Here is a 24,572-nt window from a genome sequence, read left to right as displayed (position 1 = left end):
AGTACAAACCCGATTCCAAAAATGTTGGGACACTGTACAAATTGTGAATAAAAACAAACAGAATGCAATGATGTGGAAGTTTCAAATTTCAATATTTTATTCAGAATACAACATAGATGACATATCAAATGTTTAAACTGAGAAAATGTATGGAAAATCAGTTGATTTAAAATTTCATGGCATCAACACATCTCAAAAAAGTTGGGACAAGGCCATGTTTACCACTGTGTGGCATCCCCTCTTCTTTTTATAACAGTCTGCAAACGTCTGGGAACCGAGGAGACAAGTTGCTCAAGTTTAGGAATAGGAATGTTGTCCCATTCTTGTCTAATACAGGCTTCTAGTTGCTCAACTGTCTTAGGTCTTCTTTGTCGCATCTTCCTCTTTATGATGCGCCAAATGTTTTCTATGGGTGAAAGATCTGGACTGCAGGCTGGCCATTTCAGTACCCGGATCCTTCTACGCAGCCATGATGTTGTAATTGATGCAGTATGTGGTCTGGCATTGTCATGTTGGAAAATGCAAGGTCTTCCCTGAAAGAGACGACGTCTGGATGGGAGCATATGTTGTTCTAGAACTTGGATATACCTTTCAGCATTGATGGTGCCTTTCCAGATGTGTAAGCTGCCCATGCCACACGCACTCATGCAACCCCATACCATCAGAGATGCAGGCTTCTGAACTGAGCGCTGATAACAACTTGGGTTGTCCTTGTCCTCTTTAGTCCGGATGACATGGCGTCCCAGTTTTCCAAAAAGAACTTCAAATTTTGATTCGTCTGACCACAGAACAGTTTTCCACTTTGCCACAGTCCATTTTAAATGCGCCTTGGCCCAGAGAAAACGCCTGCGCTTCTGGATCATGTTTAGATATGGCTTCTTTTTTGACCTATAGAGTTTTAGCCGGCAACGGCGAATGGCAGGGTGGGTTGTGTTCACCGACAATGTTTTCTGGATGTATTCCTGAGCCCATGTTGTGATTTTCATTACAGTAGCATTCCTGTATGTGATGCAGTGCCGTCTAAGGGCCCGAAGATCACGGGCATCCAGTATGGTTTTCTGGCCTTGACCCTTACGCACAGAGATTGTTCCAGATTCTCTGAATCTTTGGATGGTATTATGCACTGTAGATGATGATAACTTCAAACTCTTTGCAATTTTTCTCTGAGAAACTCCTTTCTGATATTGCTCCACTATTTTTCGCCGCAGCATTGGGGGAATTGGTGATCCTCTGCCCATCTTGAGAGACACTGCCACTCTGAGAGGCTCTTTTTATACCCAATCATGTTGCCAATTGACCTAATAAGTTGCCAATTGGTCCTCCAGCTGTTCCTTATATGTACATTTAACTTTTCCGGCCTCTTATTGCTACCTGTCCCAAATTTTTTGGAATGTGTAGCTCTCATGAAATCCAAAATGAGCCAATATTTGGCATGACATTTCAAAATGTCTCACTTTCAACATTTGATATGTTATCTATATTCTATTGTGAATAAAATATAAGTTTATGAGATTTGTAAATTATTCCATTCCTTTTTTACTCATAATTTGTACAGTGTCCCAACTTTTTTGGAATTGGGTTTGTATATTATATTATAATATTTCTAGGAGATTATATTTGTAATATCATCATTATCCCATTTACCGCTTTGTGTTTTAGGGTGATTAGTGGCAGAACTCAGAGGGCGTGAGACAGCAGTCTTGCTGACTTGATTTCTCTTAAAGTGATGAGGGTCCACTGAACCCCACCCGAATCCCTGCTCTCTGATGTCATCGCCCTCTCTTATGCAAACCAGCTGTTTGCTTAAATGGCTTTTAGATGCCAGCCAAATTTCTGCACGTGTGTTGAGGAATGAGGGAGAGATGGAGAGAGAACATATGTGTTCATTTCATATCAAACACAAATTCTTGAGTAAACAGCCTAGAAGCCAAATAAATGAAAAATTGGATCATATAGATCCAAGGCACACAAAGACGAGGTCTCACTGGGGTAAAGTAGAAATGAATAGTGAACACATATCAATTTATTTTTCAAAACTTTATTCCTATCACAAACATACATCAGTTTAACACAATGCTAGTACACCGATCCAAAATATGACGGAACACCGGAATGTTAAAACAAAATGTCATAGTTGAAATAAAGGACATGGTATTCATATGTATGTACATTTAAAACATAATTTTCTATTGGTTTATTTTAAGAGATACAGTCACTCTAGCACCAAATTTTGACCCCAAGTTTAGTCAGTCTGGTGTCAGAAATTTTGTGAAGAAGTGTAAAACATTAAAAAAGATATGGGTTTAAAAGTAGTGTAGAAATGTTCTTTTTGTCTGCACTGTTTTTCATTGTATTGGAGTGAATTGAGTAAAACTAAAAACGATGGTCCAGGGTTTCATGACTGCACCCAATTACATAATTTTTTTGCCTAATGACTTTTGTACAGTGTAGTAGCAAATGCAGATACAAAATAAAAAGCACCCACCCAAGAAACTTCTAGTAATTAAGGCAGGTCATTGAAACGATTAAGTCAGTCATTCAATCCATAAACACTACATCTAAATGTCTAGAATAAAAATATTACAAAAAGAGCATAATACTGGTGTACAAAGTACGGTAAAGCTGTAACACAATCCAGAAATGTCAGATAACATTTAGCTGTCACCCTGAGCACTAACGGGCTTTGCAGCATATCTAATTGGTTGGATTTTACTGTACGTTAAGGGTTGTTTGCAGCAATGAAATGGAGTTGATGGATTGACGCTTGAACTGATTTCTCATGCTCAGCAACTCACGGAATCATTACTTTGTCATGCAGTGATATTAACAAAATTATACAAGACTATTAACTAGTCAAATCATACTGTACACAAAGACGAACATATAGAACATTTCATACAGTCTAGAAACACACAAACAACCCGTCGCAAACAAAAACACAACTCACGTCCATTGGATTCTGAATGCTTCTTTATGGTGTCATGTGATTTACTCTCAGCTGGAAGCTGTGGAGCGCTGGGACAGGAGCAAGAATCCTCCCGGCGTTCCGTTCCAGCCCTGGCTGCTCTTATGGAAGCCAGCAATGACTCATGGGAAAGGTCCCCCACCCCACAGCATTACTGTATTATACTGAAAGGGTGAACCTCTTGGACTAAAATGTTTTTTTATTTTTTTTTATTGAATTTATATAATGTTCTTTGTGTAAATCATCACTGCCATAACTGGCACTTACAACTGCTTTCTTAACGTACAACAAATGTTCATATAGTATTGAAACGTGTACATTTATTTTGATAGATCGGGAGGAGGATTACTTGACCAGTTTGCCTCAAAAGTTGTTCTGTATGAACTTAAATTGAAATTTTTGCAGTGGGAATTTGAGTCTTTGTCTCCTTTGTGCCTTATGGCCAAGGTCAATGCAGTAGATTGAGCTGGGTTTAAGAAGCAGGGACTAAGCGTTCCGCCCAGACCCTTGGTGGCAGGTTGGCTTGTTCACAGCTCAGTGTCTGCTGTTTTGGTGGTAGAGTGACCGTTGGTGGCAGCAGGAGGAGTTTGGGCCTTAACTGCCTCTTGTGACTCTCCGTTAAGACTGGGCTTCTCCTGGGGCTCGGGTTGGTTTAGAGGGGCCACAGACACCAGAGTGTTGCCTTGGTTCTCCTCGTCAGCCATGTAAGACTCCTCAGCCTGTGGAAAACAAAATACAAACAAAGATTTTATTTATTATTATTATTATTATTATGATGATGATGATGATTATTATTAAATTTGTATATTCTTTTTTTAAATTATATATTATTATTATTATTTTTTTACTACTTATAATTATTACTGATTATTATTATTATTTATTTTGCAAGACAATTAACCCCAGGAATAGCCTATTCCCAGAGAACAAATTGCATTGCTCAAATTTATAAATTCAAATTGAGCATAAGATTTATAACTCAGGAGACTTGATGTTTCCTAGGAGAATAAGGAGATGTTTCTTCTAGAATTTCTTGGGATGAATGACAGTAGACACAAATGAGACAACGATTAATCATGTAGATCATGAGGTCTTGGAAGAATTTGATGAGAAATTATGGAGTTCATATCAAGATTCTATGTTAGACTTTTGTCAAATTTGATGCACTGACTGCATTAAACTATTAAAATTAAGATTTTTCATTTTTTAGTCAGTATTTTTGTAAATCAGCGCTGATGAGCAAGACCCTTGAATTAAGGGGAGGGTGTTCTTTGAGCAGAACATGTAAACTTCCATAAAATAATTTTTGTTTGATGGAAGATTTTCCTTCAAAGCTAAAGCATTTATTGTGCAGCATATGGCTTATGAAATGCTGCCCTATGAATGTAAGTATTTTTTCATTGTAAGACTCTTTCTGAGGTCTGCCGAGAGTGCACTTTGTTTCACTTTCATCATTTCTCATCATTTAACAGAGAAGGAAAACAGCTTAGAACTATTGGCAAGGAGATGAAACAGTTAGTGTTTCACTAGCATGTGTTGTGGTTCTGAACATTCGATGGGGTGTGTGCTGGAGGAACTGCGCTGCACTGATATGCTGCCAATTGTTTCCCTCCTAATTATGAGCTTGGCAACATTTCCCTACCAAATACGCTGAACTTTGCAATTAAAATACATGCATAACACATTCAAAATGGGAATTTGATTGGGAACACTTGGTGGTGGAGATACTGTTGGTGAAGTCATCAATTTGAGGGTTTAGACAGCAGGAAGTGAATGAATGTATAAATTTGATTCAAAGATTTGTTTAGTGTTGAGTTAGAGCATCCTCAAGAAAGGATATTACAATTAATGGGATGTTTTTCTGGCGTTCAGTAAGTCTGACACTCACCAGTTTCATGCCTTTGCCGTTAGTTCGGCGATGGCACTTAAAGTAGTATATGCCGACTATTATAGCAGCAAGCAGTAAGCCGGTCACCAGCACAGACACGAAAACAGCAGGAGAAGATCCAGAGGCAACATTCTTTTCTTTCTCATCATTCGGCTAGAGAAACACAAAAAACAACAAGTTTAACAAAAACTGGGATTAAATATTGGAGAGCTTCAACAGCAATTTGAGTCATTTTATAGGTATTTAATCAAGTGATGTTGATTTAGTTTGGGTGTCCCTTAACAACATGCGTATGTGATACTCTCCAAAATGGCGCCAGGGTGACGCAGAGGAGATTAATTGTTGAATAAATTCGTTTTTTTGGTTTTATTTGCGCACAAAAAGTATTCTTGTAGCTTCGTAAAATTACGGTTTCATCAGTCTCAGATCTGTTCTTGCCAACAATGGACGCTCATCATCTACCCCCCAAGTCTTGTCTAACCTCTTTCCTGGGTTCATAACTGCATGGCAGCAGTGAGAGGAAGCCCCTATTCTCTCCCACTCATTCATCTTTTGTTTGGAGGGATTATTTATAGCGAATGACAAAACAGGATCTCCCTAATCTGAGCTCACAGGCATCAACAGCTCAAACTGCCCTGCTAAACTTTATCCTCTCAGACACAAAGCTTCCTTCCTTTCTAATGTACACGGACGCAGATGACGGCAGCTGAAAACATCTAAAGTCACTCTGTCCATTGGTTTAGGTTGGCAAAGTAGAGATACTTGAAAAGTCTTGTAGAGGTACTTTATAGTGGAGTTTAGATTGTTTTAAGCTCTTCTGATGACCTTTTGGGGTAAATATTGAATGTGTGCATTGGTATGATGCTAATATGGCCTCACTGTAATGTATGAACATGTAAACGAAAGTATAAATGCAGTTACACAAAGTTCCTTTGCCAAAAATGTATTTTGTAGGTACAGTGGTACATTGATAGTATCAAATGGTAATATTGTGGTACTTTGATTTATACAAATCTACAAAATGATTGGCATATACAATTGTATTTATAGAAATACTTTCCTTACAAAAAAAGTACTATGGCAGTACCATGGTACAATGATGTTAGTATAATAGTATTATTATGGTACTTTGAAATATACCATGGTAGTAAATTTCATGTACATTTCTTTCAAAAATATCATCGTACTGCTACTGGTTCTTCAGCGGTTCTTTGTGGTAGTTCAGGTGCTATATAGCACCGCTAAGTGGTTCTTTGGCTCGTAATCATAGGGTAACCAATTGAAGTGCTCACTGTAAAAAAAATTCTGTAAAATTTACAATAAAAAAACGACAGATGTGGTTGCCAGAATTTTACAGTAAAAAAAATACGGTAGCAGCGTTTTACGGTTTTACTTAAATTTACAGTTAAATACCATAATTTCATTAATGGATATAATGTTAATATACCAACCCACTGAAGTACTGAAATCTGTTTTGTACCTTTGTGAACACTGACTGCACCAAATGCAGGTGGTGATGAGAAAATCACACGATGAACCAAAGCCTATCACAAGCAGCTAGTGTTGTCAAAAGACCCGGTATTTCGGTACCAAGTCAGTACTAAAAAAATGAAAACGTTATGGTACCAGGTTTTTTTAAGTACCGGTGGTACCGAGTACCCGGTCAACCCGGTTCTTGATGAGCTATCCGAAAGCTAGCCTCTTCCAGTGTTGCCAGGTCCGCGGTTTTCCCGCAGAATTGGGCTGCTTTAAGACTGTTGCCGCGGGTTGTTTTTCATGTCCGCGGGTTGAAAAACGACCCCATTAACGTGATATTTAGCCCCTGGAATGTGAATTTTACCAGGGGAACCCCGCCAAAACATGCGTATTTTATCCTCGGAACGCGATTTTTAAACGGGGTACCCCCTCGAAACGTGATTGGGCGGGTTTTGTTGTGAAAACCTGGCAACCTCTTCTTAAAAGCAGTGGTGATCTCAAGAGGAGGAAATGCATCAAACTAACAAAACACCCCGATCAAGTTCAGGTAAGTTTCAATTACATTTTTAATATTTAGAGCTTCTGTTATGAATATTATTCCATATTTTAATTTGAATTTCGGATTGAAATAAACATGTAAGTAGTTAATCATTAACATAAGCGCGGCTAATGCTAATATAATGAGCATTAGAATTAATTTTGTTCAAAATGATTTCTTTAACTATTTAATGCGCCTATAACTTTTATTACTGTAAAACAGGAGGACATAATGGTATTTACTATTTTAAGGCTTTTAAATGAACTGTGTAACCAAAATATACGTGTTAGAGAATGTACAAATGTATGGTGTTTATGTCATATAGTGTTTGTCATATCAGTCCAGCAGAAAAAATGTTTATTTTTTTATTTTTTTAGTTAGTTAGTTGTAATTCTTGGCTGAATGTCTCTAGCAGGTTTTAAAAGCCCTTTAAAATTAAATATGAGCACAGTTTGAATTAAATAAAAGTACAGTCAAATTTGATCTCCTGTATAGACTTTACTGTACAATGTTAGATCTAGTAACATCTTACAGTGAGTGAACAATATATTTTTTAAAACATTCATTAATGTTTGTGAATGTTATTTAATACAAACACTTGATCATTCATGTTTGTTCATTGTGCATTAAATAATTTTAACAGATTGAACTTTGAAATTAACCCTAAGAAGAATAATTGCCATATAACTATTGTTTATTGTTAGGTCATGTTATCTAACAAATAGCATCTTATAGTAAAGTGTTTTTAATACTACAGTTTTCATCTATTTGATATACACTTAATATATGTAATCTTACCTAAATTTATTATAAAAGCTGAGGTTTGTTATTTACTGAAAAGTTATATTTTAGCTGGTGTCAATGATCTTATGTTGCATTTGGTCAGACTCAGCCCATTGCTTTACTTAAGTATATTATATTTTCCTTTTACAGCTGTAGACTGAGGAAGATCCTGAAACACCAGCAAACCCTATAACAGACAACAGTTTATAGATGTTTTTCAGTAGCAGCAGAACTATGACTAAACTTTTGGGTGAAACTTGTTTACATTTTTCATACTTTTATCCCTTGTGGAAAAACCTGAAACAATTTTAAATAAGTATAAAGAATGGCATTGGTTTTGTACATTTAATTTTTGTTTAACGTTATTAATAAAAATGTGTTCAATTAGCATGTTTTTGTGTTATGCTTTGGTACCGTGACAACACTACAAGCAGCTTTTAAATATTAAAATATATAGAAGGTGCACAGTGTCATTCACACAAACACTAAACACCATCATGGTAACACACATGAAACTGAAATAATGCAATAAACATTAATTGAACAACATTAGATGTAACATACAACCTTAATGTACACAACTGCTAAGAAAAAAACTAAGAAACATAGTTATTAAAAAAACAACATGAAATTTGAAATGTAATGCAGGGAATTCTGGGAATGTCAATTTACAGTTATTCACTGTAAATTATACTAACTTTTTCCCACTTCCAAAAACGGTATACTACTGTAATATTACATGTAATGTCCAATACAGTTTTTCACTGTATATAATAGGGGAACTTACCGTTAACCATTTAACAGGTTTTTAATGTAGCATTTTTACAGTCTTTTACTGTTAAATTCATATAGCACCTATAAAGAACCTGTAATGGTTCTTCAGCAGTTCTTTGGGGTGGTTAAGGTGCTATAGCACCATCTTTAAAGATATAGGTGCTATGTAGCACTTAAAGTTATTCCCCTATTATTACGAGCCAAAGAACCACTTTTAGTGCTATTTAGCACCTTTTTTTTGGTAAATGTCCACAAGTAAAGTACCATGGTATTTAAAAAAAAAAAAAAAGTAAAGTACTAAAAAGACCATGGTACTACTAAACCGTCTGTTCTGGAGAAGTGCAGTGGTAGTGTCATAATATTTTTGGAAGTAGATAGTGCCATGGTATTACCATCTGTACCACCTGATGAAACTTGTGAATGTGAATCCTAAATATAATAAAAATGTCAGCTAAATTGGTCAAATTAACTAAAATGAAATAAAAAAATCACATCTTCTGCATGTGCTTAGAGCTGTTGACCAATAAAAAACAATGATTAATCATAAACTAAAAGACAACTCTGATAGTTCTTAACTGAACTGTCAAATGTACATTGATTTTGGACCATTGTTTTTTTTCCCACCCAGAATTCTTATCCATGATATTAGTGACCCAAAATTACTTACATTTGTAATTATGGAACCTTGATTTGAGACTGGATTGTTCGCCATCATTATGTTTTCTTTCACATTAGAGTTCATTGGGTCTGTGGATTCTGATTGTCCTGGTACAGATGTAGGCAGGCTGGCATCAGCAGCGTTGGCAGCTAACCGAGGCCTCATACCCATGTCAGTAGTGCCAACAGAACCTGGTTGGCTTGGGTCAGGTGTTTTTTGAACAGCAGGCCCAGAAGTTGGGTTTGCAGCTGCTGGGCCTGCTGTTGTGCCTGTTGTCGTGCCTGCTGTCGGGTCTGCTGTCGGGTCTGCTGTCAGGTTTGCTGTCGAGTTTGTTGTCGGGCCTGCTGTCGAGGTTGTTAACGAATCTGCTCCCTGACAACCTGCATGGTAACACAGAAAATGTTAAAGATGTCAAATACTGTAAGATGACAAGCTTTAGATTGCACTTCCACCTCACCTTGGTGAATTATGTAGCGTCATGTTACATAAATAATGAAGGACATGATAAAATTTGAACAAAATTGCCATTAATGTGCCGTCCATAACAGCAATTACATTTTGATCTCATTGATTTTGCATAAAAATAGCTAATTGTTTGGTAGATCACTTCCAGACACAGAACATTCATCTATTTGCAAACTAGTAAATTTTTGTTGTATTTCCTATTGAAACAGGAAGTTGGGGCGGGACATATCAAAGGCCCAATTGCTGGTTTTAGAGAGCAACAACAGTATATTTAATTCTTACTTACAAGCTCTTTGTTTAGTTTTAAATAGATTCTGATTCAGTTCCAGTGCTCATTTAGGCTATATGTCCATTTTGCTGACATATGAAATTCTCATTCTGATTCAAACTGGTAACTTGTCTTTTTGAACCATTCATTAAAAGAACTGACTCATAAGACTATTTGTATCAGGAATCAGGCTACACTAGTTGTCAAGTTTCTGATTGACTAAAAAGAATCGGCTCATAGGAGTCATTTTCTTAATAATGGGACTGTACTGGTTGTGCTGTATGTTTTTCATTCACTAAAAATAATTTGTTCATTAGAGACGTTTGTATGTGAATCAGACTACACAAGTTTCCCAGTGTTTTTTTTATTTAAAGAGAATTTATTCATAAAAGCAATTTGTTTGTGACTGGATTGCACTGGTTGCATTGTATTTGTGTTTTTCTGTATGTTTGCTTTTCTTTTTTTTTTAAATAAATTTAAAAATATATTAATTTTAAAAGTTTAGAAAAACGGTACAGTATGGATTTTAGCAAAGATTTCCATGCCACCTGTTCACATTGTATATCATGCAGTCAATAAGTATTTGCAGTGTTTGACCAGGCCTTATCCAGAGCCTGCCGCTCAGTGTTTGCTAACATGTGGGTGGTAGGTGCACCCTGAGGTTGAGAAGAGGTTAAAAAAGCCTGGCCCTTTCTGACCGTTATTTAATGCCCTTCTGTCTCCACCCTCTCCAAAAATGTGCCTTGTTTGCACAGCCACTCTGCATTATTAATAACTTAAGCTGGAGGCTAATGCTCCTGACACTGACTGAGCAAATAAACATCACACTCGAATCACATCACACTTTGTCTTTGCTGTACATTACCACACTCTTTTGTAAAGAGTTATGTCTAGAGACCTTGAATGCAGGAAGCGAGTGGCCGGGTGTAAAGTACAAATGAATTTGTTTGCCCGTTTGTTTTAGGTGTTGCATCCTCAACTAAATATGCCATATCCGATAGTCATTGAACTTGAGTTCTTGCTAAAAGCAACATTATAAGAAAAACTACTACTACTACTAGTTTTCACTTTTGACTGACACGTTCAAGGTAAATCATTGTAGGTAAATTATTAGCTACACATAAGATAGTGATTATTTTCACACTAAAGTCATGTTGACATTAGTGTGAAATGTTTTTAAAGGAAACGGGACAACTGGAAATTAATTATTGTGATAACGTGCCACAAATGCTGTGCACAAATGCTCAGTTGAACCTGGAATAGTCTTTTAAGTGGTTTTGAGCAAAGAGTTGACAAAGTTTTTTTGGCATTGGGGATTGGAGCAGCTGAGCTCTAAATCTAGAACAATTTCTGGTGTCATTTAGGACACCACACGTTTTGCCATCAAACTTGTCATGGAGGCTTCAGAATGCCATCTGGAGCTCATGCTGGGTGGTCTTGTGTTTTCCTAACGAGAAATACTAAGATACCTTCCACAGTCTGATCATAAAGTGATTCTACATTTGTCTCAACAGGTGTGACCGTATCGTGCAGGAACAACAATCCTTGATGAATCTTTTTAGTTAAACCATCAAGAAATGACAATCTGTGCTTGGTCAAGCTCAAATCTCTTAGTGATAGCTCACTTTCTGTTTGTGACTCTTAGCATTTAGTGATTTTAAAGGATGCATGGCCACCGTGATAGTGCTCACCCGCACTCACAGCTTGAAGCACCCCTCCCTCATTACAGAAACACCCTGAGTATCTTGCACGTCTATCGGGCTAGATACTGTGTGTGGCTAGCCATATATTTTAATTGGCTGAACTGGGCATGCATCCTACATCTCTTAAAAATGTTAATAAAACTAAGCGCTGACTTACACAAGCCAAAACCTGACATGTTTATTGATATAATAATTGTTAGGAAAAATGTTCCCTCTTCTCCTAACATCATATAAACAAGACCAGTGTACATGAATGCCCTTGTACACTTCTGTATTTGTGCGTTTTCTACAAATGAGAAGTGCCACATTCTTTTTCAATGTGTATGAAGACGAACGTCTTTAATTGTGTACAAAACAAAATTCTCCTCCCAGCAGCACAGTCACACACACTAGCAATGTCCTGTTTTGCATACTTTCTGTCCCAAGTCAGTGTTATGCGAAATTAGAATTAGTGCATCATAGTTATGTAATTTTGGATTTTAAGGGAAATTAGGTAGATGTTAAAGGGGTCATATGATGTTGCTAAAAAGAACATTATTTTGTGTATTTGGTGTAATGAAATGTGTTTATGTGGTTTGAGGTTCAAAAAACACATTATTTTCCACGTACTGTACATTATTGTTTCTCTGTGCCCCGCCTTTCTGAAACGCTTCGATTTTTACAAAGCTCATCGGTCTGAAAAGCGAGATGTGCTCTGATTGGCCAGCGGCTGGCTTGCGGCAACCACATGTGACGACCCCGGGCTGGACTCCACTTCGTCCACGGTGAAAGCCGATCCGGCAATCCACCGCAAGAAGTTGAGATATTTCCTCAGCGACCAGCACGGATCAGCTCTAGCTGATCTCTTTTGGAAGGCCAAACAAAGTAGTTTCGCTTTCACAATGAAACACACAGCGTCTTCATGACATGGCGGCAGCAACAATACTATAGCGAGAATAAAAGTTATGCCTTCTTTCTTTGCGTGAACATTTTGGCGGTGTTATGCAAATCTTCCCACATCGTGATGTAGACATGTGGGGGCGTGTTAGAACGAGCCGTTTTAGGTAGGTGTAGTTGACTCTTAAATTTTATAAAGAATATCTTTTTGGATTTGAGACTTTAGTCTTTGCAACTTTACAGATCTTCTTTATGCACCACGAGTATTACGGTACGACGTCACCATCTATATACCTGGGAACACTGATATTTGTGGTGAATGAAGTCACTCTAGACAATCTGGGAGTAAGTCTTGACTAACAAATTAATTTCCATGTAAATGTTGTCCTTCATAGCCAGACCTCCGATTAAACCTTGTGAACACAATTTTGTTTCCAGGAGGACTGATAAAAACCTTGTGTTGCGTGAAGTCAGCCAGTCAAATCTGAGTTTGCCAAATCGAGAAAGTACTTTCCAGTTTTATGTGGGCAGTCGGGAAGTGTGCTGTCTGAGTGTATGCATAAGTTTTATGCTTAAATTTGCTCTAGCATAAAATGCATAAATTTTATCCATAAATGTTATGTAGATTTTAGGCATAAAGTTTCTACATACTCTCACAATATGCATTTATTTATGCATAAAATCCATAAGTACACTGTAAAAAAAAATCTGTAGTTTTTACAAAATAATTTTGGCAGCTGTGGTTGCCAGAATAATTTTGTAAAAAATAAAGAAAAACTGTAAACACAATTACGGCCAACAACTGTAAATTTTACAGTATAAAACTGTAATTTACACACAAGAAAATTTGAATGTAAACCAGTAAATTCAACAATGCACACTGCTATTAAAATCTGTTTTGTACCTTTAACATACTGACAACCACCATAATAATGCAGGTGGTAAAAGAGAAAGCCACATGAACTTTCATTAAACAACAGAAGATGTAACATAAAGCCCAAATATACATAACTAATAACAAAAACTTTTTTTAAAACATGATTATTTAAACAAAATACTTTCAAATGTGGTGTGTCATGCCGGGAATTCTGGGAATATCAGTTTACAGTTTTTGACTGTAAATTATACATTGATCTGTTATTTTTACTTCTAAAAACTGTCAAATTAACAGCATTTTACTGTAAAATTACATGAAATGTCTGGTTAGATATTTTACAGTTTTTCCCTGTATATAGTACGGGAACTTACTGTTAACCTATTAACAGTTTTTTCCCGTAGCGTTTTTACAAAATGTTACAGTTAAAATTACACTTATTTTTTACAGTGTAGTCACGTAAAACTGCATGAATTGTTTCTTGATATTATTTTTTTTACAGTTTTAAACAGTTACAAAATGCATTATGAAATGCCTGGTGTGCTAACATCTGTCTTGATGTCTCACTTAAAATCTACTAAACTAACTATGATCTTCAGTCATGCCACTTTATAGCTACATTCATCGCACATGTACTTGCATGCTCCTTCAAATATGTACACAATCTAAAGCGCTACGCTGGAGATGAAAGATAGAAAATATTAATGATGATTTTTCAGTCACCATGATACAGATTAGAAATGAGATAATTTGGTTTCTAGGTTGATGAAGTAGGTCAGTTGTCTTGCTGCAGTCTAAACAAGCATAAAACTCAACCCATCAAATGTTCTTCCCAAATGAGATAACCATCTTGACGTATCGAATATATCACAATTTGTGCTGCAGTGAAATCTAGTCATCAGTCTGACATCTGGATGCTCGACAGCAAGCACAAACAAAGTTCTGGAAGAGTGAGAGTACGTGACTCCACCTAACCGCTTCGATGCATGTTTTTCATCCACCAATACAACAGAAATATGACCGGAATCATTGTTTTCCTAAGGAAAGTGACACAACAGGGACCAAATGTACTCTCCAGATTTCTGAATCACTTTAATCCTTTCCATGGTGTTCTGGCACGTCTGGTCTGATGTAATGAGACAATCTCAGGCAAAGACTCTCAAAATCCCTCGTGCTCTCAGCTGTGCCTGAATGGATGTATGGCAGTAAGCTTAGCCAGACACGTCCTGACAGCTCTGATATAAACCTGAGAGCTAAAACCTCCTCCTTCTTCCAGAATCCCATGAGAAATGCCCATAAAATGCTTAAGGTTATTTTAAAGTAAGTACCTCATTAAATGGATAGTTCACCCATGAAATGAAAATTTTGCCATTGTTTACCTTTGCCAGATATGTATATGATGGAATTTTCATTTTCGGGTCAACTGTTCCTTTAAGTCTTGGTTGTAGGATTCAAATTTCAAGAATTGAGCTAGATTTTGTGTTTTTATTTGCATGAACTAGAAATATGGTAGAAGAACTCCAGATAACCTTTTTTAATTAGAGTTTAAAGCATTATAGACCATTTTTGTATCATTGCCTCTATAAATGTCCCATGGGCCTACTCATGTGACTAAAAATGATGTCACTGTAATTTTCCCAGAGACATTTATTTCTGGGAATCTAAAGGCATGTCTGCTTTCATTCTGACTCTGGAGGATTTCTGGATGGTATCCTCAGCTCAATCCCCAGTAGGAATGCGGCGATAAGCAATCTGCCTTTTCACGGTTCATAAGGGAGTGTCTTTAATCTCTACCCGCATTAATGTTTAAATCACAAGCTTGTTGAACTCTGGGACAGTCTTTGTCTTCTTAACAGAGCCCTCCTCTTGTTCTTCTGTCCTCACACAGATCTGTGGTGTGATTATCTAGCAGGACGGAAGGCCATCTCGAAATCACTTATCTCGGTGTCTGCTTGAAACAGGAGAAACCTAAATAAACAGCTTAGCGAAAGAGGAAAGAGTGTGATGACGGATGCAGGCGACTCAAAAGGGCCAGTATTCACTCTAATAATCACTAACGTGTTGTCCAGCAGGGTGGAGTCCATCTCTCTCAATCTCCAGATGCACAGATCTCAAGGGAAGCACTCTCCTCCCTGTGTACTTTGTGCTTTAACATGAGGCTCTGATGTCTGCAGCCGGCTAGGCTGGACGGCAGCCTGAGACTCATTGCTTCTCCACCCAGGCCATAGAGAGCATGTCTTGGTGATGACAGTCAGCTGCAGCCCAATCCCCTCACTTAAGCAGGCCTGAGCTCTATATGTTTACTTACATTGTTCTATCGTTCTATCTGTTGTTCTATGTGTATACCATCCATCCATTCATCAGTCAATCCACCTCTCTGTTGGGAGAGAAGTTTTAAGTTTTAAAATTTTCGAAAAAGACTTTGTCAAGCCAACGTTGAAAACTTGGCTTTTGTAATTTCACATTTCACTTATTTTTGTAGTATTTTTTGTCTTTTTCATTGGTTTATTTTAAAAATCTTCCAGCGTAAGCTCCTGTGATGCACTGTTGGTGCAATCGCAAAATGTTATTTCTCAAAAGGTCAAAGAACTTTATGGGCACTTTTAACTGAAGCACTACAAATCCAGTGGTCACTCTATCCACCCCAACTATGGGAGAACTATTTCCATTTGTGAGCATACTGATCCTGAGAGTTTACTTAGCAATGAGCCCATGGCCCAGTTGTTTTCTGACAAAACAAAAACGGGGTGAAGGAATTAATCAAATTAGTGTCGGGCGTGGAATGTTCCCCCAAGCCAGACAGGATGTAGGTATCTCAGATAGAAACTATAGACGGTGCGCTAACCATTCACACAGTAATCCCATTCCTGAGCCCTTTGGACTCAGTTCGAGACATACTGTATATTTAATGCACAGACCACCCTACTAATGGATGCCTTTACTATTCTTAGACAATAGAGTCTCATTCACTTTTTTGCAGTTTTTGCAGTGTTAATTTCCATAATAACCCTCCAGAGTAATACAGTACAGATTCTATAAGAGTATAATTTATGGTTTGCTTAACGAATGTTGCGGATTTTTGTGTTTTTAATGCTTCAAACCTTATTTTTTTTAAAGAGCACCCCCTACTGTCCAAAACAGGCATCATCTTGTCACCCCCTCTAACTGCCAGCTGCCGCCACCTTTTGCAGCTTACTGTCAGCACCACAAGCATTGCGTGGGTGCAGATGTCCATGGACTTTTTCCAAGCTCTTGTTCTTTGACATCATCATGCAGATTGATTCAGACAATGTAATTGGATATCTAAATGTTTGATCCGCTGCCATGATCGGCATATACAATGCTTGGAGAAAAGACCACAACAGAAAGACGAGTGTGGGGGTGTTGGTGCGACTATCTTTTTTCTTTCTGATTTTTTTCTTCTCATCACACAAAAGAAAAACTGGGGTTGGGTTTTGCCCCCTCTCTCACTTTCTGGCTAACCGTAACAAATCCCCTGGGCTCTGTAACGCTGTGGTTAAGGAGGAAAGACTGCCATGAGAAAGTCCTCGTGCTTTTGATGGCAAGCAAAGGATACAATCTTATGTTTTCAATTAGGGAACATTAGGTAGAATTGCCCCAGTGTTATTGTGCTTGCGGAACATTAATTACCCCAGCAATTTCCCCATCGGTTAAAGAGGCTCAGCCAAGCCACATTAACTCTGTTTATTCCTCAGGCAAAATGGCATAAACCGCTATAGAAGTGCAAACTTCTCCATAAAGTTACATGCATGTAACGAGTATTACAAAAACACAACAATAGTATAACTCAATTTGTGTATGTAAAAAACATTTAATGAAAAGGCTCTGTCCACAAATAGGGTACAGTTTTATAATAATATATATTTCATTTGATAGTAAATAATGTACGTACATTTTTTATATAAAATAATATTTTACATGTATATATAAAATTAACATTACTTATTTATATTTGATATATTTATATATTTGTTGTACCATTTGATAAGAGTTTATTCTTATTTATTTTTTTTACCTTAAAGGGTTAGTTCACTTCCAGAATAAAAATTTCCTGATAATTTACTCACCCCCATGCCATCCAAGATGTTCATGTCTTTCTTTCTTCAGTCGAAAAATTGTGGACTTCAACAGAGACCAACAGGTTGAAGGTCTAAACCGGGAGTTTCAATGCAGCTTCAAAAGGCTCTACACGATCCCAGCCGAGGAATAAGGGTCTTATTTAGCAAAATGATCTGTCATTTAAAAATAAAATAAAAAAATCACTAGATAAGACCTTTATTCCTCGGCTGGGATCGTGTATCCCATTGAAGCTGCATTGAAACTGCAATTTGGCCCTTCAACCCATTGGCCACCATTGAAGTCCACTATATGGAGAAAAATCCTGGAATGCTTTTCCCAAAAACCTTAATTTCTTTTCAACTGAAGAAAGAAAGATATGAACATCTTTGATGACATGGGAGTGAGTAAATTATCTGGAAATATTTATTCTGGAACTGAACTAAACCTTTAATCATGGAAAATACACAAATTTATGACTACGTACAGGATGTTGCACAAGTTCCTTATCAATGGGAACACATTAAAACTCAAAGGTTACAATTAAAGTTTCTGAGTTGCTGTTTGACTAATATGATGATCCAACCAGCAGACTGGTCCAAAATGGTGTCTTAGAGTTTCCGCTCGTTACAGATTTTGTTGAACCACAGGCTAATTACACACTAATGTTTTGGGTTTTTGGATAGTCATATTACCAGAGCGCAGTGTCAGAGTGAGAGTGGTTGGAAGCTGGATGCCAGCTGTGAGAGACGCAATAACAGCAAAACTACATTGGAGTGCCAGGGGAACTTCAGAATAACATACTCACAAGAGCAACAACAACAAACCCTGAAATGTATCCAGATTGTCTTTTTGTTCTCATTTAAGATGATGTACTAATTAAACGTTAGTTGTTATTTCACATTTGTTCATAATATGATGCGTGTTGTTTTATCCTATTCCTAATTATAAGTGAAGTGATGGACATAAACGTCTAAACATGCAACTTGCAATAATTACTGCTTGCTCAGATGATCTTTTCACATAATCACAGAATGAACTGCTTATTTTTCCACCCTTTCAGTTTCAATCAATATGCATCTCTGAAAAGCCCAGTGAGACCGAGCACACCCAAATCGGAGTGATGTAAGATATCCTACAGCATTTGTGTATAGGCTGGGTACATGACGTTAACCTCACCGGAGTGGCCTGGGACTGCAGGAATGCCAGGCAATAGCTTAAAGCCATGAGAAACTGGCAACTGCCTGTTTTTATTGGCCAAAGAGTGCATTGTCAACCAAAGAGAATGTTCCAGAACCAAGGTATGTGGATAGGAGGTCCACAAGCTTATAATTTCTCTCCTTGCCCCATAGTGACCCCTGCCATCCATCTTGTTTTTATCACGCGTGATGCACTGGCATGCATGAACTTCTTCTTCCTTTGTACCTTGACTGTGTCTTTGTGTAGCTAAAACCATGAAAATATGCATCTGCTGTCCACTAAATAGCTTTGCTTTGCTTGTCCTATCCAATGTGATAAAAATACTTTACGTATTTGATAATAGTGCCTTTAAACATCATCTGTGTTGTTCAGTTTGGGAATTCCCATGTGTTGGTTCAGATCAGGGCAGATGAATTGGCTTCTTTTGGTACAGTTGATCTAGGCCTTGGATTTTATCCAGATATCTAACTGTAATACACCACAGTAGCGGTTTTAGGACCGGGAAAAGACCTGCTCAAGGGACGCAAGGTCTGCCAGGGAGCTAAAGACTCGTGAAGGTGTTTTCTCACTCGCCGCTGAGCTCAAATCGCAGCCAGATTCAATAATATTCCATGATACTTGGGAAGCACCAACCGTCATCCTGGCACCTGTCCACTGAAATGCCACATTGCTACCAGGGTGTATAATGGGTGAACTCACTACATGGGAAAAGGTCGTAACTGAAATTCAGGGTGTTGTTCGGGTGGCTAACCTAACTATGGGGAGAATGTGAGCTCAGCTAAACACATTTGCCAACAGGCTGTCATAGCGAATCATTCTTTCTTGCCCTTTCCATCCATCAGTTGAGGAAGGTTGCACCTCTGAAAGAGCGATACTTACGTTGGGAGGTCACTGTCACATTTGAACCGTGGGTGGCCGGTTGGAATGCAGTTCTTCTGAGTCTTTCCTTGGAGTTCTCATTCAAATACCATGTAATTTGACCCTTTTAGCCACTTAGCTTTGGTTAATTTAATTCTAAAGCAACTGCAGCGTGTGGTTGCCTGTCCACGTGGCTGAAACCACTGATCCGGTTATCGTAATTTGAAGGTTTTTCAGTTCACTCTTTCTCATTTTGTGAATTTAAATGTATGTATTTAGCAGATGCTTTTTAGGTATACTGTAAGTTTTATCAGTTCATGTATTTTCTGGGAATTGAACCCATGACCTTATTAGTGTCATATGCTTCTGTTTGCGCTACAAGAACAAACTCTGACAACACAAATATGTTATTTAAAACATATAAACAACAATTTTAGCTTCGAGTGAAGTCATGGAATCCTGTGAAATGAGCTGAATATGCTGCCAAAGTGGTGTTGAAATTAATGTGTTTCGGTGCTGATGTTTCAGTCACTAGAGTGATGTTTGAATTTGCAGTCAATTAACAGTGTCTTAGAGACAGTAGACATTAATTTTATGATCTAAAAACTCCATGCTCACATATTTCCATGGTTGTTTGAAAAGTGTTGCTACACTGTGACCGTCCATTGGCGAAGTCTCACAGGAGTGCCAATTGCACTAAAGTGTCAAGCGTTTAACAGACTGGTGGGAATGGAAATGTATAGTGCTTTGCGGTCTCTAAGTGGCTTCATTTGAACAATGTCTTCTTGCAGCCTCTGATGTCTTAACAGCAGCTTGGCTGTTACAGCCTAATGAATTCAGCTGGTTTACAGTTTCACATTACTCTTATTAAAATCTCTGAGCTGAACATTTGAGGATAACTATAGGAATGTATGGCACATTAACTTCAGATTTCATATTACACACTAGCTTTGGCTAGCTACGCAGGGTTCTCTTCAGCTGCCGAATTAAATTTTTGATTTAGCTTGAAAACTGATTATGTGCTGTATGAGGGTTTTTCTGGTATGGAAGTCTGTTTTTTGTAGAACTTTTCTTATACAAAATTGTTTAAAAAAAAAAAGTTTTGCTTTTTCAATTTTAACAGCACTAGTTTCCTGGTAAAAGTTTGTTAAACCACATGCTCTTGAAAAGCTGCTCCGTGTTTAAACATTCCCACCATTACAGCATTACTCTCACCTCTTGGGAAAAGGGAATGGGGCGTACAGCTCTGCCCTGCCCACAAGGGCGTCCCTTACAAACCAGCTTTTTTTACTCCTTTTTGAAATAACGGACATGCGTTAACCTCCCTGGAAGGCGAGTGCCTTTTATGCACAACTGTCTTCAGCCCTGTTGCTGATCATGTAAACATCCATCTATTTTCAGGAGAACATGAACCAAACGCTGTGGTCCTACAACGAATCCCCATGTACGACTGCTTTTCAAAAGGACAATTTCACCAAATGTAGTCTCAGAAAACAGGATGAAGATGCTTAACAGACCCCTCAGACAGTTTCCAGACTTTTCCAACCTCTTCAGTCTCTAAACACATATACGCCCATGTTTCAGCCAGCTCCACCCAGACGGAGAGCAGGATATAGCCCGCAATTACGATCAACGGCATGTTTCCACTCCAAACCAGAGCCCTTTGTTTGAGTTTTCCCGCTAACTTTTTAACTTCGTCTCCTCTGAGTAAACACTATAAACACATCAATCAAGGTGAGACTGTTTTAGAGTAAAATTGAATAAAAGCCACTTAAGCCCCAAATACTAGCATTTAAAAACTGTGATGCTTTTATACAACTTAAAATATAATGTATCCACTTACTGAATGATTTCCTAACAAATTATAAGGAAAAAAGATGTTCCTATAAATCCATACAACAAAGAAGCCTAAAAATTAATGATGCAGAATATAAACTAAGAACATAAAAGAGTGTGCAATCATGAAACGCTGCATGTAAGGCACAAAACTTAAAGTACAGTTTACAAAAGACTTAAAATAAACTTACTGTGAAGCAAAAGAAAGCTGAACATTAAAGCCAGACCCATCGTTTTCCAGAGCTCATTCATTTTTCGTACAGCCATTTTCATCTCTGAGCACACTGAGGTGTGTGAGAGAGTGTGTGCAGGCGCTGGGGCAAGGCTGAGAGAGTTTAGGGGTTTCCTGTGCCTGAGACAGAAATGAGCGGGTCACAGGATAAAGCATGGCTTGTGCTCCAGGGGTTTTATATGGCCTCTCTCCACTCCCCCCACGTCTCTCTCTCTCTCTTTCTCTCCATCGCCCTTATCTTCTTGCAGGGAAGGCCACCTCCTTCATGTTGTGTGCATTTGATATTATAAGAGATATGTGAGGCTGTGGATTTCATTTTATTTTTAAAAATCTTAAGAACCTTTCACTGGTAGTTTTCTGAATATACCAGGTGCGAATTATGCGATTAATTTATTTTTATTAGGTTAACTAAATATAAAAATTGTCATAATTTGCGTAATTTATGTGATTCCAAACAAAGGATTTTTATCCATTGGTCCACAGAGGGTTTTGGACGGGCATCATGGCAGATATATAAATCATTTAGGATTTCCTTTAAAAAGATTCCATATTAAAATTTTTTTTTATTTGTACATGATTATGTAGGCTGGATTCATTCAGATTTTATGTCACATTTGCACTTTATATCTCATGATTTGGCTTTTTATGTTACGATATGACCTTATTACAATCTCACAGTAACTGTTCATTTTTTAAGTGGAAATTATCTTCAATAGTTAATGTTTGTTGAAGTGTTACAGAGAAAATCTAGAGTTTTCTTTATATTGGGGGTCCCAGGGCTTGCAGAGTGTCTGTACCTGGGTCTGAAAAGTTTAAAACCCTGATTAAATTAATTTTGCATGTTTGATTTGCATTTCATAGTTCCCTTTCGATATTTTAACTATGCCAAATGTGTGATGTATTAACCAAACTGTTCTTTCTTCTCGCTTCTCTGCAGACTTTATACTGTGTTCATAGCTGATCAGCTTGTGAAAGCACATCACGTCACACACGCTGGATTTGTGTGTCCCTGGATCAATGAGTAATACAGTGAGTCATCTTTAACCCTCAATCACCCAAAAATACCAACACACGCACACAAGGGAAGTGAAGAACGGAAGGCAAGCTGAACAAGCCAACACGCACATGCACCAGTGTATCTAAACATGTGCACACCCTCACGCAAACCCATTTCCCCTGGACAAACTTTCATTTCTCCTCAGTGTGACTGGGTGGGAATCATTCACATGTATCTGTGTGTTGGCGCCGCACAGAGAACATCTGGAAACAGTGCTGTGTGAGCAGCTTTGTGTGTTCTTGGGGACTGCTCGCAAAATTACTTGTCAAACATTTCGGCCAGATGAGGGGAGAGAGCGGAGAACATATGTCCCCCTCCCACAAGCCTGATTTTTTTAGTTTCCCTCCCTTTTTGAGGTGAGGGGAGTTTGGGTGAACCCCACGCTGTAGCCCCTTCCTGACCTCTCAGGGAAGAAACACGCACACCGCAACACTGATTTCCTTCTTTCTGTTCTGTCTTTTTGGAAGTGAAACGATAGGCCCAAGCATACAACATCCACCTGGGCTGTTCGTTTCTGGCCAACAGCAGTGGGTGGAGTGGGACCTCTTAACACCACGGTGTGAGGAGGGTCCGACGGCATGGCCAAGACTCCACATATGGAGCCACACGTAACCTGAGCTGTTCTGCCTTATGCAAAGAAGCCACTCCAGTTACAAACGGCCAGTATGTCTCTTGAATGTATCATTGATGCACTAAATGAAAAGAACAAATCTGTAAATTAATTCCTGTGGCTGTGGTTTTGTAACGCAAGACGCTCCAGGCACTTAGCGTGACCATAACTCACAGGGAAACTCATCTGTTTTCTGCTTCATAGTGGGTGACTTTTTCTTTTTTCCTAAGCGGACAGACGAATTAAAAATTAACAAGCTTGTGCTTTTAATGGCTGTTAAGTACGTAAGTAGCCGTTTAGTGTGTGCATTTATCAAAAGCAACTTAAAGTAAAAGAAAAAACACAAATATCTCAATTGTTTTTTGAAGACAGCTATGAGATTAAATGAAGGGCAAAGACACTTTTGATGGTTTTTTTCTTCTGTCATCCAAGGACAAATTAAAATATAGACACCTTATTTTATCACAACAATATCCTTACTTTCAGTACCGGTCAAAAGTTTGGAATAATGATTTTTTTAAAAACATTTTTGAAAGTGTAACCAAGGCTGCATTTATTTAATTAAAATGACTGTAAAAACAGTAATATTGTGAAATATTATTACAATTTCTATTTTAATATATTTAGCAATGTCTTCAGTGTCACATGATCCTTCAGACATCATTATAATACAGTGGGTACGGAAAGTATTCAGACCCCCTTAAAATTTTCACTCTTTGTTATATTGCAGCCATTTGCTAAAATCATTTAAGTTAATTTTTTTTCCTCATTAATGTACACACAGCACCCCATATTGACAGAAAAACACAGAATTGTTGACATTTTTGCAGATTTATTAAAAAAGAAAAACTGAAATATCACATGGTCCTAAGTATTCAGACCCTTTGCTGTGACACTCATATATTTAACTCAGGTGCTGTCCATTTCTTCTGATCATCCTTGAGATGGTTCTACACCTTCATTTGAATCCAGCTGTGTTTGATTATACTGATTGGACTTGATTAGGAAAGCCACACACCTGTCTATATAAGACCTTACAGCTCACAGTGCATGTCAGAGCAAATGAGAATTATGAGGTCAAAGGAACTGCCTGAAGAGCACAGAGACAGAATTGCGGCAAGGCACAGATCTGGCCAAGGTTACAAAAAAAATTCTGCTGCACTTAAGGTTCCCAAGAGCACAGTGGCCTCCATTCCTTAAATGGAAGACGTTTGGGACGACCAGAACCCTTCCTAGAGCTGGCCGTCCGGCCAAACTGAGCTATCGGGGGAGAAGAGCCTTGGTGAGAGAGGTAAAGAAGAACCCAAAGATCACTGTGGCTGAGCTCCAGAGATGCAGTCGGGAGATGGGAGAAAGTTGTAGAAAGTCAACCATCACTGCAGCCCTCCACCAGTCGGGGCTTTATGGCAGAGTGGCCCGACGGAACCCTCTCCT

The 24,572-nt window shown here is 38.0% G+C and overlaps 1 protein-coding gene and 1 long non-coding RNA gene across 2 annotated transcripts in view; one reads left to right on the top strand and one right to left on the bottom strand.

The window, feature by feature from the left end:
- Positions 1-2,446: 2,446 nt before the first annotated feature.
- LOC107594014 (mucin-19-like) lies at positions 2,447-21,619 on the bottom strand. Its single transcript, XM_016283944.1, has 4 exons — positions 21,431-21,619; positions 9,092-9,462; positions 4,854-5,006; positions 2,447-3,684 (listed from the first exon to the last, which is right to left on the bottom strand). Exons 1-4 carry the CDS (start codon positions 21,510-21,512, stop codon positions 3,493-3,495), a joined length of 798 nt encoding a protein of 265 aa, XP_016139430.1. The 5' UTR covers positions 21,513-21,619; the 3' UTR covers positions 2,447-3,492.
- Positions 21,620-22,433: 814 nt separating this feature from the next.
- The window catches only part of LOC107594017 (uncharacterized), a 10,711-nt gene continuing 8,572 nt past the window's right edge, over positions 22,434-24,572 (top strand). The window contains exon 1 of the long non-coding RNA XR_001610138.1: positions 22,434-22,500. This is a non-coding gene — a long non-coding RNA (uncharacterized lncRNA). The remainder of the gene's footprint in view (positions 22,501-24,572) is intronic.

Source organism: Sinocyclocheilus grahami, unplaced genomic scaffold (genome assembly GCF_001515645.1).
Source record: "Sinocyclocheilus grahami isolate Dianchi unplaced genomic scaffold, SAMN03320097.WGS_v1.1 scaffold178.1, whole genome shotgun sequence".
In the NCBI taxonomy this organism is placed as follows: Eukaryota; Metazoa; Chordata; class Actinopteri; order Cypriniformes; family Cyprinidae; genus Sinocyclocheilus; species Sinocyclocheilus grahami.
The sequence above is the reverse complement of the archived record's forward strand: the minus strand, read 5'-3'. Positions and strand labels throughout refer to the sequence as shown.